General features: G+C 44.0%; 1 protein-coding gene across 5 annotated transcripts in view; it reads right to left on the reverse strand.

Moving 5' to 3' along the window:
- The window catches only part of EXOC7 (exocyst complex component 7), a 60,869-nt gene extending 51,605 nt beyond the window's left edge, over nucleotides 1-9,264 (reverse strand). For all 5 annotated transcript variants that reach the window (XM_066614206.1, XM_066614209.1, XM_066614208.1 and 2 more), the window contains exons 1-5: nucleotides 9,126-9,264; nucleotides 7,848-7,913; nucleotides 6,412-6,596; nucleotides 6,055-6,160; nucleotides 3,763-3,985 (exon numbers count right to left, since the gene is read on the reverse strand). In XM_066614206.1, the coding sequence (XP_066470303.1) occupies nucleotides 3,763-3,985; nucleotides 6,055-6,160; nucleotides 6,412-6,596; nucleotides 7,848-7,913; nucleotides 9,126-9,185 (640 nt within the window). In that variant the 5' untranslated portion in view covers nucleotides 9,186-9,264. The remainder of the gene's footprint in view (nucleotides 1-3,762; nucleotides 3,986-6,054; nucleotides 6,161-6,411; nucleotides 6,597-7,847; nucleotides 7,914-9,125) is intronic.
- Between the last annotated feature and the right edge of the window lie 8,963 nt (nucleotides 9,265-18,227).

Raw genomic sequence — 18,227 nt, forward strand, 5'->3', positions numbered from 1 at the left:
ACAGACATTTTCTCATTCATTCACAGAACAATCCAGTCAGGCATGTCACTAATATTTCTGTTTTGAAGAAGAAAAACAGAAGTTGAGAATTTGTAACTACCCCAAGGTACATACACATACAGAGTAGTTTATACATAAATCCAAGGCCATCACTTATCAAGACAAAACTCAATGCCAACAATACATAAATTCAGCATAATTCCAGCATGTGCCTTCAGACCACTCTTTGAACCAATCATATCCGAGCATATTGGAATCCATGCCTGTTATCCAAAACTGAACACTAAAGGCACTGGACCATGCTGATTTTTTAGTTTAATCCAGGGGTTCCCAATCTTTTGAGTGCTGTGACCCACCTTGTCCTCCATGGGGGTTATGACCTGATGCCCAATTATTGCCATGGCAAAGCAATGGAAGTAGAAATGCAAACTGGAAATAACTTCCGGTCAACTCTGGGAGGCGTTCTGGACCTGCAGACACCAATGAAGTAGGTCGCAGGCCCAGTGTGACCTGGATGTGCCCTCCATGAGCTCCCAGAAAGTTTTTATGCATGAACAGTGAAGCATCAGGTCATGACCCACCAGTGAGTTGTGACCCACAGCTTGGGAAACGCTGGTTTAATCTATATATGATATCTGAAAAGTTATCAGGAAAATGAACAGGAAAACAATTCCCTTATAGCACTGTTTCTCAAACTGTGGGTCGGGACCCACTAGGTGTGTCGCGAGACAATTTCAGGTGGGTCCCCATTCATTTCAATATTTTATTTTTAATATATTAGACTTGATGCTACCATGATATGTGACTGCATTTGGGGAAATGTTATAGACCTGCACTTTTAATAAAATACTATGTATGTTCTTTTAACAATGATAGTAAAGGAAACTTACTCCTGGGTACGTGTGGGTAGGTTTGCAGCCTAGGATAGTTAAAAATTTTCCTGCTCGATTATGTAACTTCTGGTCATGACATCTCTTCCGGTGGGTCCCAACAGATTCTCATTCTGTCCCGGTGGGTCCCAGTGCTAAATGTATGAGAACCACTGCCTTATAGAACATACCCCCACCATATTGCCATACAAACAGGAAAAAAGTTTTATTTACTCAACTATTTTCCAAGTCAAGGAGTATCTTGATCATGGGGTCTCTTTTTGTTCTATCTACTTGGGTACAATACAACCATATGGGCTGATGTGTAAGGAGGGAATAAATATATGGATCTGATTAAATCCACGGAGGGTCTTATCTTAGGACAAGGGTTAAAACTATGTTCTTGAGATTCGCCCAAGTACTACAATCCTAAGGGTAGGTTGCAGCAAGGAGTTTAAAAGATGGAGCAATTGATGAGCAAGTCTCCAGTTTGTATCTTACTTCTGCCATGAACTTGCTAGGTGGTTTAAAACAAGCCACCTGGTTCAAACTACTCATTTGGAATACAAGAGTAATAATACCAATACTGACTAAGGGCGCAATCCTAACCCCTTATGTCAGTGTTTTCCAGCACTGGCACAGCGGTGCCAATGGGACATGTGCTGCATCTTGCAGTTGGGTGTCACTCAGAGAGGCCTCCTCAAAATAAGGAAATGTTTGTTCCTTTACCTCAGAGCTGCATTGCCCTCATGTCAGTGCTGGAAATCACTAACATAAGGGGTTAGGATTGCGCCTTTAGTTTTTATAAGGATTTCAACAAAGTAATTTACATGAGCTGTAATGAACACTCAGAAGTACTATATAATGTTAAGTACTACTATTAAAAGTTGACATATACACATGTTCCATCCGGAGTTTCATGCCAGGCAAAGAATGCACCATCATTTTCTTTTCCATATCTACCTGCAGCAGCTAGCACTGTCATGACAGAAATAACCATCCATCACTCAGAAGGGAGATAAGAACACCCAGGGAATCGAGGATTATGAAGGAAGCAAAGTCTGAAGGTTGCAGACTAAGGAGGTGAAAGAATCAATGAACCTATGTCATACTTAGCATATAACCGTGTACACATAAGAATTATAACTGCAGAACAAAAATAACAGATGTGACCAAGGAAATAAAATTCAGTTGTCTATATGGGTATGCTTGTCTGATATAGGAAAAAAGGGACAAAGAATGTAGCTTTGCTGTAAAAACGACTGTGTGACTGATTCTAATATTAAGATTGTCAAATTTCTATAGTATAGTACTTCTATAGTATAGTATTTCTATCTGGTTTAAACTAAGGCTTTAAAGGTTAATGTGAAACAGTGTAAGCCATAAACCACATATATAGGCATATTTACCTTTACAAAGTTTGCTTGCTGCATAGACTTCAAAAAGAATGAGGTGGCTGAACTGCAGTTACATTGGACTTCAGTGGCTTGTAGATATCTGCCTAAGGGCCCAATCCTATCCAATTTTCCACTGCCGGTGCTGCTATGCCAACAGCGTAGGCACTGCTTCCTGTGTTGGGGAGGACGTCACAGAGGCCTCCTCAAGGTATGGGAACATTTGTTCCCTTACCTCAGGGTTGCATTGCGGCTGCACCAGTGTGGTAAAGTTGGATAGGATTGGGCTCTCAGGGTATAATCCTATGCACCTCTACTCAGAAGTAAGTCCTATTGTGTTCAATGAGGCTTACTCCCAGGAAAAGGTGGAAAAGATTGCAGCCTAAATTTCTAATCTTACATAAGATTGCTTGTTCACTTGATACAAGTGAGGTCTCCACCTCATTTGATCCTTTAATCACATCGTTAGTACAATATGGGAGGGGACGGTCCTTTTTTGTGTGTAAGCACAAGACTAGAATGAATGAGCAAAATAACTCATGAATTATAGGCTGTAAGTCAAGCTACAGGCCCAAGCTCAATTCAGAGGCAAGTATAGGTACCACCAAAATATTTAGATGAGATATTTGGCAAGATTCCTTTGAAACTGCTTCCCCACTCTGTAACTCTCAAACTGTGATTTCCCTTCCAGATAAGTTTAAAATGTAGAATGGAAATTGAGTACAAGAAAATCTCAACACAATTACTGCAAACATGTACACACCTCTGGATCATGTCTTTATCCATCATTATAAGAACTTTGGCTCATACTAGCTTACCAACAACCTAGTTTAAGCGTGTCTGCATTAGTTTGTCCTGAAACATCTGGAAGTCGCAAGTAATAATTTTAAGAAGTACCTGTTCCGACAAACACAATTGCTTTTTTGTCATATAACATTCCTTCAGAGCCAAACCAACAGCAAGTAAGAGGACCATGGTCCCTCTTCACCCCACACAGTATCTTCTCCATTGACTGTTTGCTGGAGTTTCTTCTGCAACTTCTTAGATTGTGAACCCTTTTGGGACAGGGAACCATTTAGTTACCTCACTATGTAAGCCATATTGGGAACTACCTGTATTTTTGGTGGAAAAGCATAAATATTCTCAACAATTAATTCAAATACTATAGAAGACGGTAACTTGAATTTCATTAACACGGCTGATGCATCAACAACAGTTGATGGACAAGTTATACTAGTTCTACAGTAACTGCATTTTACATATGTTATAACTAAAGGGCAAACACCTGCATCGCCACTAACAGTCATTTTTAAAAAGCACTCAACTCCTTTACACTTGCTTTCTGTCCCTCAACCACTATATGTCCCTGCAGTTCTCATACTTGTTTCTATTAGCCACTATGGCATGAACACTGAGTTCTCGAGGAATCTAACAGATTTGCATGTAACCCATCTTGCTTCAGTGCAAATGTAAGGGGCAATAGCAAATTGGTAATTTACCTTGGTTCCTTCCATACTCCACTAGCCAACCAGAAATACGAATTACATCCTGCAAGACACCCTCGGGGAGGTGTTCCAAGGTCACATCTTCCTGGGTTTCCATTTCATCATCCAAACTGATGAGATCCAGGATGAGGATTGGTGGCACTGGTTTGGAGTTTCGGGTCATAAGGCTACGAAATTCCGACTCCAACGACTCTTTCCCCTTCTCAAATAGCAGTTTCTGGGTGAAATTACACACATGAAAAACAATCAATTGTGTGCACTATTGCTTCTAAGGTGGCAGAATTCCAGAGCATAGTTGCACTGTTGGAGCCCTCACTTTTCCGGATTGAATCCCATCTGCACTTGCATCCAAATGTGTTCGTTTCATTCTCAGAAGGCACTCCAGCACAGCCAAAATGCTTTCACCTCCCAAGTTTAAACAGTTTAGAAGTGTGACATTACCTTTTTAAAATGGTAAAGAGCACTGGTGCACACCTAGTATTTTTCTTCTTTAAAATCCTGAGCTGAAAACACCTCTGGTGAATTTTGGCATAAGAGTTTCTTAAAGGTGAAATCAGAAGAAAATACTGCAAGAGCACATGCATTATGATCCCCCTTTTTAAAAGCTCTCATGCCACATCCCTAAATTGTTTTTAAACTCAGGATTTTAAAGGTAATTTGGTACAGTCTGTATCGGCAGGAGCCCCTCATATAAGGGAAGCTCTCAAAAATTTGAAGGTGTATACAAGCTCTTCTAGAAGGCAGCCTTATTTATTTATCACTTTTCTAAAAACCCAAAGTGGGTACACACACACACAAGGATAAAACATTAAAATCAAATATTAAACTAAAAACCATAAGAAAAATTTGAAAGATAACAATAACAGAGCAGACTAAAATGTCAGCAGCATAAAAGTGTAAACTTCAAAGTCATCGTGATGCACTGACATTGGCTTCCAAATGGAATGAAGCCTACTGTAAATCAAATAAACCAGAGCTACAATATGAGCTACAATATACTGACATATTTAAGTCAATACATCTTGACTAAAATATGCAACTTGTCCCTCAAAACAGCCACGGTGCCAGAAGATTGGAGGATAACGAATGCCATGCCTATCTTTAAAAAGCGAAAGAGGGGGGACCCAGGAAACTATAGGCCGGTCAGCCTAACATCTATACCGGGTAAGATGGTGGAATGCCTCATCAAAGATAGAATCTCAAAACACATAGACAAACAAGCCTTGCTGAGGGAAAATCAGCATGGCTAAGGATAAGTCTTGCCTCACGAACCTTATAGAATTCTTTGAAAAGGTCAACAGGCATGTGGATGCGAGAGAACCCATGGACATTATATATCTGGACTTTCAGAAGGTGTTCGACACAGTCCCTCACCAAAGGCTACTAAAAAAACTCCACAGTCAGGGAATTAGAGGGTTAGATCTTGGGGTGGTGGTGGACAGGTCGATGAAAGTCTTGACCCAATGTGCGGCGGCAGTGAAGAAGGCCAATTCTATGCTTGGGATCATTAGAAAAGGTATTGAGAACAAAACGGCTAATATTATAAAGCCGTTGTACAAATCGATGGTAAGGCCACACCTGGAGTACTTTATCCAGTTCTGGTCGCCAAATCTCAAAAAAGACATAGTGGAAATGGAAAAGGTGCAAAAGAGAGCGACTAAGATGATTACTGGGCTGGGACACCTTCCTTATGAGGAAAGGCTATGGCGTTTGGGCCTCTTCAGCCTAGAAAAGAGATGCCTGAAGGGGGACATGATTGAGACATACAAAATTATGCAGGGGATGGACAGAGTGGATAGAGAGATGCTCTTTATACTCTCACATAACACCAGAACCAGGGGACGACCGCTGAAATTGAGTGTTGGGAGAGTTAGAACAGACAAAAGAAAATATTTCTTTACTCAGCGTGTGGTTGGTCTGTGGAACTCCTTGCCACAGGATGTGGTGATGGCGTCTGGCCTGGACACCTTTAAAAGGGGATTGGACAAGTTTCTGGAGGAAAAATCCATTACGGGTTACAAGCCATGATGTGTATGTGCAACCTCCTGATTTTAGAAATGGGCTATGTCAGAATGCCAGATGCAAGGGAAGGCACCAGAATGAGGTCTCTTGTTATCTGGTGTGCTCCTTGGGGCATTTGGTGGGCCGCTGTGAGATACAGGAAGCTGGACTAGATAGGCCTATGGCCTGATCCAGTGGGGCTGTTCTTATGTACAAACCACAGCTACAAAAAGAGAGGGCCCCCCCCCCCAAATAGTCAGTTCCATATTCAAGCACAGTACATACCACTCTATTGAGTTCTGGGCTGTCAGGATTGTTGTCTTGGAAATACTCTACAGCCTTCTGAATTTTAGCCATGCAACCCAAATACTCCTCCAGTCTCCCAGTAGGGCTGCAATGAAAAGTACAGCTCATTCAAGAACAAAGCTGTAGGACCAGTCAATTACCTACCATGAAACCACTGTGATGCTGATTACCATTTTCTTCAAATATTAAAAAAACAACAGTTTTTTAAACCAATATACAACATGAGAAAGCCTACTCTCACTGAGATTTTTCAAGATGATAAAACAGGGAGGGAGAGGCAAAGAGAAAGAAAAATGAACTAACCAAAGACCTTGATTGTCCTGGAATTCAACTCACCCTTCCCTTATTATCTTCTCTGTGTCCTTTGCTACATGGTAATAACTTATAACATGATCCAAACACGAAAGCGTTTTCTCAACATTTTCCTGCAGGCGCTGAAGATTCTCAGTCTGCTTATGCACAGGGATTATGGAGTTCTCCAGTTTCATCAAACGGCTTTCAAAGGATGACAGAATGGAAACCTAAACAAAACCAGAAATGTCTATTGTACCATGGGGACCATTTCTTTCAACATACAGTAGATCATTACATTGTCTTCTTCTGGTTTAGAGTGCATCAGATGGCCAGTTTCACAAACAATGGGAAACTGGTTTCCTGCTATGAGAAGAGATGTCTCCTACACTTCTGCTCCCTTCTCCTCTTACTTCACACATGAGAGTAGACAGAAATATTTGCTTCAGTTTTAACAAGCCATAGTTCCGCATTATATAAAAATACAGAGAACTGCAGCTTGCTTTCTTATCAAACTTAGAAGGAGCCACAACATCAGAACAAGATTAAAACAGTGATTCAATATCCTGGCTCGTTCTAACAATAGTTAAATTGCAGATCTTTTGATCAAACATAACACAGAACTGTGGTTTGAACTAGGGCACTACAAACAAAGGGCCAACTATACACTATAAGGAATGCATGAGTGTGGCCATTGCTTTTATTTATTATTTCTTTTAGTGGGGTGTGTGAAGGAGATAGGGAGACTTTAGCTCTTAGTGCCTACCAGGGTTCCAACCCTGATCACATGTCCCATGCACACTATTAGTGAAAAGCCAAATCGCACACCAGGCTAGGGTGGGAGTATGATTCGGGATGGAACTGTGGTAGAGCTAAAAGCTAAAGCCCCCACCACCACACACACACACAATTTCACAGTATTTCACTGCCCAACCTCATGCTAGTCAAAAGGAGGGGGAAAAAGAAAGGGCCAAACTCATAATTTGGGCTCTGAAGTACCTGCATTCTACTTCAAAAGAAAACTCTCAGGCTGCAGTCCTGTACGCACTTACCTGGGAGTATACTGTACCTAGGGCCGGCAGGGCCCAAGGTAGGGTGCTGGTGTGGCGTCTCCCACTCACCAGGCAGCCATGGTGAGCCAGACACTTTTGTTGCTGTGTGCAAAGCATGGCACCCAGAAATAGTTGGCAGTGACATAACTTCACCACCAGCTACTTCTGGGAAGCCCATTTCAGGCCAAACAGTCTCAGGGAGGGGAGGGAAAGCAAGCCCACACTCCACTCACCATGCTGCCCTCCCAGACTGCCAGATGCTGGCTACAGCAATAGGAGATCTGCCCATCACCCACTATGAGGCCCCCAGAGAGTGGGGCCCAATGTCACAACATAGGCCAGACTGCCTTAAGGCCAGCCTCTGGTCACACTGAGCACAGTGCAACTTACTTCACCTTAAGCAGGCATTATTGGATTATGTTAACTTACCATATTTTTTGTGAGTTGGTCACTTTTTTCTAGATTCTCTCTAATGAAGGATAATGTATCTTCTTCCTGTTATTACAAGACAAAAAAAACCCCTAACTTTAAATGTTGCATGTATACATTTTAACGCAAGATCCCAGTACTGAATTGGGGGGGGGGGGGGACACCATTTTAGAGTTTTTTATTTAGCCATTTTCTTTAAGAACTGCAGAGCAGCACAAGTATGACACCAGAGTCAGTAGCTTACCTATTCCTTTAAAACAGGGGTGGGCAACCTTTCAACTTTAGGGATCCTGGACCTTTAACAATTGTGGGGGGGGGGGGACTTTCAGCAGGTGCAGCTTGTCATCTGATAGATTTTAACACAAAGGTCCAGGAACCCTAAAGATGAAAGTTTGCTCACCCCTGCTTTAAAACCAATATTACAGGCAAAATTATAATGAACTTGTGCCCACTCCTAATAAAACCATATACCGTGTTTATATCAGGGACAAATGAAATGACAATATAAGTTCTTAGGCTGTAGGTGGTGCAGGGTGGTGGCGCAGGCTGACCAGATGCCATAACTGCAAAAGAGGACATGGCACTCCAAAATGTAGCACATCCAAGAGAAAAGTAGACAATTGCATGTCCTGGAAAAAAGAGGACATCTGGTCACCCTGTTGGTGGGGCAACATATATCTCAGAAAGGGACATGGAGATACATCCCGATGTGCTGTGGGTTTAAAACATCAATCTCAGACAATGAAGTTCCCAAATCCAAGATCTCATGGGGGTCTCTTAGAGCCCAATCCTATGCATGCCTACTCAAAAGTAAGCCCCATTATAGCCAATGGGGTTTACTCCCAAGTAAGTGCAGATAGGCCTGCAGCCCCAGAGCCCAATCCTATGCATGTTTACTCAGAAGTAAGCACCACTATAGTCAATGGGGCTGACTCCCAGGTAAGTGTGGATAGGCCTGCAGCCCCAGAGACCAATCCTATGATTGTCTACTCAGAAGTAAGCCCCATTATAATCAATGGGGCTGACTCCCAGGTAAGTGTGGACAGGATGGTAGCCTTAAACTCTTGAGAAGGGAGAAGTCCACTGGGGAGGAAGAGAGCCTGTGGAGCAGATTCAGGCCAGGGCCATGCCCAGGGTGCAGTGGCTGCAGAAGTGCACCAAGAGTGGAAGGGAGGCCACGGCTGCCTGGGGGGACTCCAAGGATGGCAGGCAGGGGAGCACCTGAGTCCCGGTGTGGGGTGAGGGAGGGGGGAGCCCCTCCCTCCAAGCCAGTCCCACCTGCTTGAGCTTCTCTTCTATTTCCTTCCTCCGGGCAGAGGCTTCCTCCGTGGGAATCATCCCGACGCCAGGCAGACGAGGCAGGCTCCCCTCCGTTCCTGCTCCTGTCAACACTCTCCACCTTCACTTCCGCCTCTTTCCCCGCCCCCCGCAGCGCCGCCCAGACGCCATTTTAGGAGTGGCAAGGAGCGCCGAGCCCCCCCCGATAACCAATCGAAGCGACGACCTCCTCCAGATGCCGGCCGTGTCACGTGACGGCGCCTGGTCTCGCAGTCGCGGGAAGGGGACTCCTGTGGGAGGGCGGAAGCGATGATTGACAGAAGAACCGACCAATAGGCGTGGCCGAGAAGATGTAACCCGAGACGTTCTAAACCAAAGAGGTTGCTCTGTGGCGTGGGAGTTGGCGCATCCATGAAGTGGATCCTAAGCGGGTCTACTCAAAAGTAAGTCCCATGATATTCAATGGGGCTTGCTCCCAGGAAAGTGCGCCTATCCATGGGACTGACTTCTGAGGAGATGTGCCTTGGCTTGGGCTCTGGGACTGCAGCCCTATCCACACTTTCCTGGGAGTAAGCCCCATTGATTATAAAGGGACTGGCGTCTGAGTAGACATACATAGGATTGGGCTTGTAGTCTGAAAGCGACTTGTTCTGGCCCAAGTGCAAAATGGGCAGTGAAAGGATCTACTGGAGTGCCAGCATGTGGCACACACAGCTGGCTCACAGGAAGCCAATTATTCAAAGGAGCTGAAGCTGCAAACTGTGATCTTTGCATATGGGGATGGGAATAAGTCCCTAGAGGCTCCTTCTTGTTTCAGGAGTTCACATCAGCACAGCATCCTCAAAAAAGCTTCCTCTTGATAATTCGCCTTCTGAGATTGTTTTCTTGAGGTGTGGTTTCAAAGATGTCTGGATTCGATTGGGAGCAGCAGCAACAGCAGCAAAGAATTTGTTATCTAAAATCCTTTCAGCCATAATCTAGTCACTGTGCTGCAAATGGTCTACAGGTGTGCCATGGGAGTTTGGGGGAGGGAGGGTCGTTTATTGGGGGATGTTTGCCGTCCACCAACAGCATAGTGATGGTTTTCGTCAATGTTCCAAAAACTGATGATTTGCCTTGACATAAGGACATAAGAACATAAGAACAGCCTCATTGGATCAGGCCACAGGCCCATCTAGTCCAGCTTCCTGTATCTCACAGCGGCCCACCAAATGCCCCAGGGAGCACACCAGATAACAAGAGACCTCATCCTGGTGCCCTCCCTTGCATCTGGCATTTTGACATAACCCATTTCTAAAATCAGGAGGTTGTGCATACACACATGGCTTGTACCCCGTAATGGATTTTTCCTCCAGAAACTTGTCCAATCCCCTTTTAAAGGCATCTAGGCTAGACGCCAGCACCACATCCTGTGGCAAGGAGTTCCACAGACCGACCACACGCTGAGTAAAGAAATATTTTCTTTTGTCTGTCCTAACCCGCCCAACACTCAATTTTAGTGGATGTCCCCTGGTTCTGGTATTATGTGAGAGTGTAAAGAGCATCTCCCTATCCACTCTGTCCATCCCCTGCATAAAATTTTGACAATTTTAGTACGTTGTCAGTGTACCCTGAGATGAAAAAGGTTGAAAATCACTGATCTAGGTTCTAAATATAGAAAGGGGGAAAAGTGACACAGAACTACCCTCTTGATTCAAATGGATGACATAACGTGTGGCTGGACAGTTCAAAGCTTGTAAGCTATGATTCCTCATAGCCTGATTCCTTTTGAGTCTTGCATAAGAAATGCAAATCAGATACCATTGTAGTAGTGACTATACAAGTTCAGCAAGAAATTAGTGACATGCAAAGCACTGTTAGAGAGGGGGGAACTAAATCTTTTGGTTAACTGGTCTTATCCACTAGGTGTCCTCCTGCACCAATCTTGAGGGGTGAATAATAGTGAAATTTGAATGCTTTGTTTGTCTCACCAGTCTTCTCCCCTTACAATGAGGACATGTCATTTGTAATTTAATTGGGACATTCCTTTCAGGTAGGGGGCAAGCTATTCTTGATGCAACTCAGATAAAAGTAAATACTGTGTCCTAATCCACTTAGCAAACAGCAGTATACACACCACAAAAATGTGTTGGAGAATGGGGAAATACTCTACCTGGCAGGGAATTCTTTGACTCTTTCAGAAGAAGACATTATAAACGGAAAGTTCTTTCAGTTTAAGCCTCTCTGAAATAAACCCATCACCCCCAAACTGACACCTCTTGTACATCATACACTCCTCTTCATATTGTGCATACTTACAGTGGGCACCCTATAACTATACAAAACAAATTCACAACTACTGGCTATGGATGGCATCTAACAAGCTCACAGTCCTAGATTATACCTGCTGCAGAATGCAGCAGTAAATGTCCTCAGTGCCGGAATGGCCTGTAGCTCTTCAGACTGTAGTTTGGTAGTTATATTTTTTAACATACCTCCACATACTGTACATTATTTGATGTGAATAGAAATACCTTAAGAAGGCAGGATCTAATCTAATAAATCAGGTACAAACCACTCTACCTCCTCAGGATACTGCCACTTAAGGATACAGTAGTGCCAATTCCATCATAGGTTACAAGCCATGATGACTATATGCAACCTCCAGGATTTAGAGGTAGCTTATCTCTGAATGCCAGGTGTGTGGCAACAGGAAACAGGTATCTTGCTGTCTTATGTGCTCTCAGAGGCATCTGGTGGGCCACTGATACAGGAAGCTAGACTAGATGGGCCTTTGGGCTCATCCAGCAGTGCTCTTCTTATGATTTTATGTTCACTCTGCTGTGATCATAGACCAGAGCTTATATCATCCACAACTTCAGGCTTGTCAGGAGGACAGCACCTCCTGCCCTCCCCCTCCCCCCCCCCACACTGTTAGTTTAGCAGCAAAGTTCCTGCAAGGAAAGGTACCATCTAGGGCAGGGGTCTCCAAACATTTTGCCCAGAGGGCCACATCAAATATTTGGCACAGTGTTGAGGACCAGAAAAAAAAAAGTAAATATAAAATTTATATAAATAAATTAGAGATAGATGAGTGAATAAATGAATGAATGGGATCATTCATTCAAACTCTCTGGCCTTTAGAACACCCTCCAGATGCAACCAGAGCACAGTTCTAGTCATGTTTGGCCAAGTGGGCCAGAGGCTTTCAGGGGACAAGAGGCTGGCCGTGGGTTGCATCTGGCCCCTAGGCCAGGGTTTGGAGACCCATGATCTAGGGCAAGGCAGATTCAACTATTGAGGTGAGTGAAGCACTGCCTTAAGTGGCAGATTTAGGCTGCCATTAAAATATGTCATAGTATTTATTACTATATTTGGTGGACATGGATGAGAGTACCATTTGGATTTCCCTCTTCAGCACCCATTTCTTGGCTCAAAGTTCCTGGCAGGATTTTTGAACAACATACATCCGCATGTATGTGATGCAAAGTGAGTTAAATTGTGGAAGTATTCATACATGCTTGGCTAACTCTTCATTGGGATAATGTCTGCTTCCCTTGGAGCTCTCCTAGGTCCTGCCTAGAACCTGCTGTCTGTTTTTGGATACTGGCTATTTCCTGCAGGTTGTCCTCTGCTCCAGACTGGTTGTAACTGGACTTTGCTGAAGAAACATTTGCTGAGCAGGTTGCCATCCTGAATGAAACAGAACACAAAGTTCCCCACCTCACCCTCAGCATGCAGTGGAAGGGCCTTGATTTACTGGTAGAGTGCATACTTTGCATGCAGAAGGATCCAGCTTCAATTCCTGGCATCTCTTTGTAGGGCAAGGAAAGACCCCTGCCTAAAACTCTGGAGAGGTGCTGCCAGTTACTGTAGACAATACTGAACTTGAAGAACGGATTGTTGACACGTTATAAGAAAACTTTATAGGTCCTCCAATATCCCTATGTGCCTTGGCATCCAGCTATCCTTTAAGGGCTATTGCTTTCTGATGAGCAGTGGTCACTCAATAGAGCAGTTTGGAACATGGTTGCACTAGTGCCATAGGCACATTGGATAGGTTAATGTCTGTGATGTTACTGTGCCAAGCAATACATCATACAATGAAGTGGGTTCAAGTTCCTCCATCCTTCACCCCCAGGCAAGGTTGCTGCAAAAGGGATGCACACCACTGGTGTCTGGGTCCTTGATCCCAGGGTAAAGATGGGTAGAAAAAGGAGATTGCTGGTCAAGCAAACAGGAACCCAGCCAGGTCTCAGAATTCAGCAGTGGAGAGGGAGTTGCTTCATCCTCCTCCACCCTTCTTTTAGCTTCCTCCCTGGACTTGACACCTCCAGGGAGCAGGTACATGATGACCTATCCAGAGGAACCCCCCCCCCCCATCATCAGCTCTCAGTGCCTTATAAAGCTCTGGGTCCACCCCTTCTTGGGCTGTCTCTCCCCCATCCCTGGCTCCAACTGGCCTTGTCCTGAGTTTTAAGGGCCAGCATTGCCCCAGGGTAGAGAGGCCTTCATCCTGTGAGGAGCAGTTGACTTTGTGCTCAAGGGGTGGTGAGAGGACCAAATGTACATCTGTGTGTTGGTTGCACAGTGCTTGTTGCTGCTCCCCTGCCAGGATTGTGTAGGGCAGTGGTTCCCCAAGGAGCCATGGAAACCAGCCAGGGGAGCCGCAGAGTTCTCGCAAAAAACATGCCCTATATAGTGTATAGGATTGTAGCCCTAATGGGGAGCCATGGTCAATGACCCAGTAGGTCAAGGGACCCACCAGTTGAAAAAAGTTTGAGAACACTGGTGTAGGGGCTACTGGAGTCCCTGAAACAGTAGGGCGAGTTTAAAGTAGATAGAAGAAAAGCAATCTGTCCTATGATTTATCATAAATTGGCCACTAGCTAATCTAGTTGCCTAGTACTCCATTTCCTTGTCCAGGATAAAAGATTGTTATGAACAGCTTCCCCTGTATCATTGTGTTAACCAGTGCAGGCCCTCCCTTTTGGGAACACATCTCTTCGTCCTTGGATGTTGTTCAGTGTTTTTGTCTAACTGGCTCTTTGACTAGGCCCAGACAGATTCTGGAGGAAGGGCCTGTTGCATTTACGTGCTGCATTTTCACTGCCCGTTTTCAGTCCCCTCAGAAAAACTTCCTGGTTACTATCTGACCACATATATCAGAGTGTTTGATTAGGGAAAGGGTGTGGACAGGCCCAGAACAGAGCTCTTGTGGTTGTGCTACCCGCTGAAGCATTTTCCTTATAGGCCTAGAATTGAATCTGTTGAGGAGAGGCAGGGCTGGAAAAGTGTGAGAAGGAACAGATTTCCTCCTTTGTCTAGAAAGGATAAAGGTGAAGAGCCAAATTCTTGCCAGACAGGAGCCCAGCAACAAAGTCACAGCTGGAGGAGGAGGGTTGTAGGGGAGCGGAAATTAGCTTCCCCCACTACTGGCCTCTTTAAAACCACACAGAGCAGCTACCGACCTTCTAGGGCAGAAAGGGGGCCCTGCTATATTCTGGTCTGCCTCTGGCAAAAGTGTTTCCAGGAGATCATATAGTCTTGTGATTTTCCTCCTGTTTGCTGCCACTAGATCATTCTGAAGAAAATGTGGGGGCTGCTCTATTTATGTTATACTGTTGTGGCATAATAAAAGTTTTCAATCATGCGTCACGTATCACACCACCATCACTTGTGAGCATTTCACAGTACTGTGCTGTTGCAAGAGTAAGACAAAAACTGATCCAGCTGAAGCTACTGAAGTAGACAGGGCTGGATTAACCTTTTCACCCAGTAAATCCCATTGTGTTCAATGAGGCTTACTCTCAGGAATGGAGTGGATTGTGGCCTAAGCCTCACTGAACTCAGCAGTACAGGTACTTTCTTCTGAGTAAACATGCATAGGAGTGCACTGTAAAGCTGCAATCCTATGCACGCTTTCCTGAGGTAAGCACCATTGAAGACAATAGGCCTTACTTTTGAGTAGACATACAGTCTGTGCTTTCAGGGCCAAATTCTATCCAATTTTCCTGTGCCAATGGGACTTGCACTGCATCCTATGGGAGGCAGTCACAGAGGCCTCCTCAAGGTATGGGAACATTTGTTCCCTTACCCTGGGGCTGCATTGCGGCTGCACTGGTACTGGAAAGCTGGATAGGATTGGGCCCTCAGTTATTTAAAATGTAGTGAGACATGAAAGCTTCCTCTTTCTCAAGCCAAACTGAATACCGTACAGCCCCATTTTCTGCAAATGCTGGTTGAACAGTTTATTGCTGGAGTTTCCTTTGTTGTAAAGTGGTGACTCTCAGGTCCGCACTGGAGTTACCTGGGAGAATAGAATGTTCTCCCACTGCTTTCTGAATGTTTTATGTTTTGTGTCAGATGTATGTCCTTCTGCACAGATATTAACCCGTTTGTCCTATGATTACAACAGAAGAGCATTGCTGGCAGGTGATAGCATATATTACACTGGAGGTTGCATACAAGAAGGAACCCCTGATGACATATATCTGTCATTTATATCTGTGTATAAACACCTACACTGTGTCCTCTTTCAAATGTTTTTTGGAGTGTGCTTGTCCCCTTGTGGCCTTTTACTCTCTTTTACTGTCCTGTCCTATCAGATGCTAAGTTCTAAACTGTATTCCTTCCTCTTCTGAATGAACTACTAGAACATTAACACTTATAGATGTTTTGGCCCTGAAAGGATGCTGCCAGGTCCTGTCAGCTTTCCCTGAGGGGTCAGTTTAAAAGCTGCTCATCCACCATGACACAGCCAGATAGTTATACACCCTCTACACACAGAGTACACTGGAAAGCATCCGCGGTTGGTTTTCTACCCTCATAACTAGTGAGTGTTTTGAGGTGCATTTTTTACATCTTGTTTTCCTGAAAAACAAAGTCTTATTTTGTATTTTAGTTCTTATTTTAGGGAACTTGTTTTTGAGGCCACACTGCTACTGCCAGCCTGGCTTCTTCATTCTTCTGATCAAATTGCTTGGATGGTTCAGTCACTATTTGTTTCCAGTTTATTTTAATGATTTGTTGCTGGGATGCTTTGTAAGTGGACTTTTCTCTAGCTGTCTGTATTCTGATACATCTCAGTTTGTAGCTTCATGTTTGTGATTAGTCTGAGTTTTGGGCTGAGTTTCACTGCAGACAGCAAAGCCTCAACTGCTACAACAGAGCTGAAAACCTGGAAGTTTCTACAGAAGTAACAGGATTGTAAGCACCTCACCACCACTGTTATTCTTTGCGGTGCCCATGTTTAGATCTCAGTTACAACCCAATCCTATCCTTTTCTCCATCATAGAATGCAGCTGTGCCAAAATGATTTGTGCAGCATGCACAAGGACACATCCCCAACATGCCTCCACCCCTCCCTGGTCTTCACCCCGTTCGGTTCACCCTGTCAACTCATCTCCATCTTCTTCCTACTGCTGCCGTGTGTGAGGCCTCTCTGGTGGTGATCCAGAAGCACATGGTTCCTCACGCTTTCAGAGTGCCTTTCATGACAGCCAGAAATCATGTTCCACCATTGGAATGCTAGTTCTAGCAGAGCAATGGCCCATAAGATAGGGTTGTTGGTTAATTAAATGCCAGTACTTACCTTTTCCTTGCATAGAAGCTTAACTCATCTGTTTGAGTAAGGATACCATGTGCTCGTAGGATACCAGTCTGCGTGGGTATTACAATTTTAGAAATGGCTGGTGTAAGTTCTGCAGGTGTGACAAGTGAACAAATGATATTGTAAGTCTCCGCTAAAAACAATGGACTGTGTTTTCTGGGTGGAAGCATGTAGGTACATGTAGTGACCAGTGTGTTTCTGATATAAGGTCTTGTTTATGTCCATCAAGTAGTTTTGTGGTAGTGTTTAGACAGTGGATCTGCTGCTTTGACTGGTCAAGGCAGAGGCTGATGGTGTTGTGTACGATATTGAAATTCTCATGGAATTTGTCAAGGGTCTATTGCCCATGGGTCTAGATGATAAAGATGTAATTAGTATCTCAGACAGAGGCTTTTGGGTACAGGAAGCATTGTTCTAAATCAGATGTGAAGCTGTTGGCATAGGGATAACTTATATCTCCAGATCAGGTCAGCTTATGTCTGCTGTGGAGACATACGTAGTTCTATACAATGCTAACATCTTTGTCATGATTCTGTAGATTTCAAATTTGGGTAGTGGGGGTGTGTCAATCTATGACTAGCAACAGTCACAGCAGAGTGTGCAAAGTAATGTCACTCTGGCAGTGTGTAAAACACATGTAAAAGGAAGATTACAGAGAGTTAATAGTGACCAGTTATGGAACAGTACAGCATCCTTGTACTTTTAATAGTTATACAGGAGAGGGCATTTGGCAGATACAGCTTTTCACACACACACCCCTGCAGTACTATATCTACAAATGCTTTTTGTGACTGCCTCTGCTCTTCAGCTGTAGCAATAATCAGAAGTTGTCCCACAGCCAGAAAAACTGCCCTGCTGCATTGAAGAATCCAAATTGTTTGATTCAATTAGCTCTGGTCTAACTGTAAAGCTTGCCCCAGCAAACCTGGTTTCAAGCAGGAATGTGAAAAGGGGTCGTTTGTCACTGTGATATGCTGAATCATCCGTTCCATTCACTGTGAAGCATACAAGCTTGTTAGACCAGATGACATTAAGAGGAGGCCAAAAAGTACTCCATATTGTTTCAGGGAGCCAAGGGAAGGCACATCTGATGCATTTCTATTAGGGAGTGCTGGTACTTAATGAATTCTCATGTAAGAAGCAGGTGTTTCTTATACCAGCATGAAGCATGAGATGTTGGTTGAGCTCATATTTGCATGTCAGCACATCAGTATAGTAACTGTGGAGCCTGTTTGTCAATACTTTTTAGCCAAAGGTATTGTGCAAGAAACAAGATTAATGTTGGGGTGTTCACTGAGCAAAGCTGGCTGTGATACTTTGCGAGAGATGCTGCATTGAAGTGGAGATTGTATGACAGGCATTTGAGGTTCATGCATTGTCAATTGACCAGAGGCCGTTATGGCTGACTCATTCACTTTGATCTTATTGTGGAGGTAAAAATAATCAGTCATTTGATCCTCACATTTAGGGTCAATTTTTACTGCAAGATGAAATAACCAGGGTTGAAAGAT

This window comes from Tiliqua scincoides, chromosome 2 (assembly GCF_035046505.1).
Source record: "Tiliqua scincoides isolate rTilSci1 chromosome 2, rTilSci1.hap2, whole genome shotgun sequence".
Taxonomy (NCBI): domain Eukaryota; kingdom Metazoa; phylum Chordata; class Lepidosauria; order Squamata; family Scincidae; genus Tiliqua; species Tiliqua scincoides.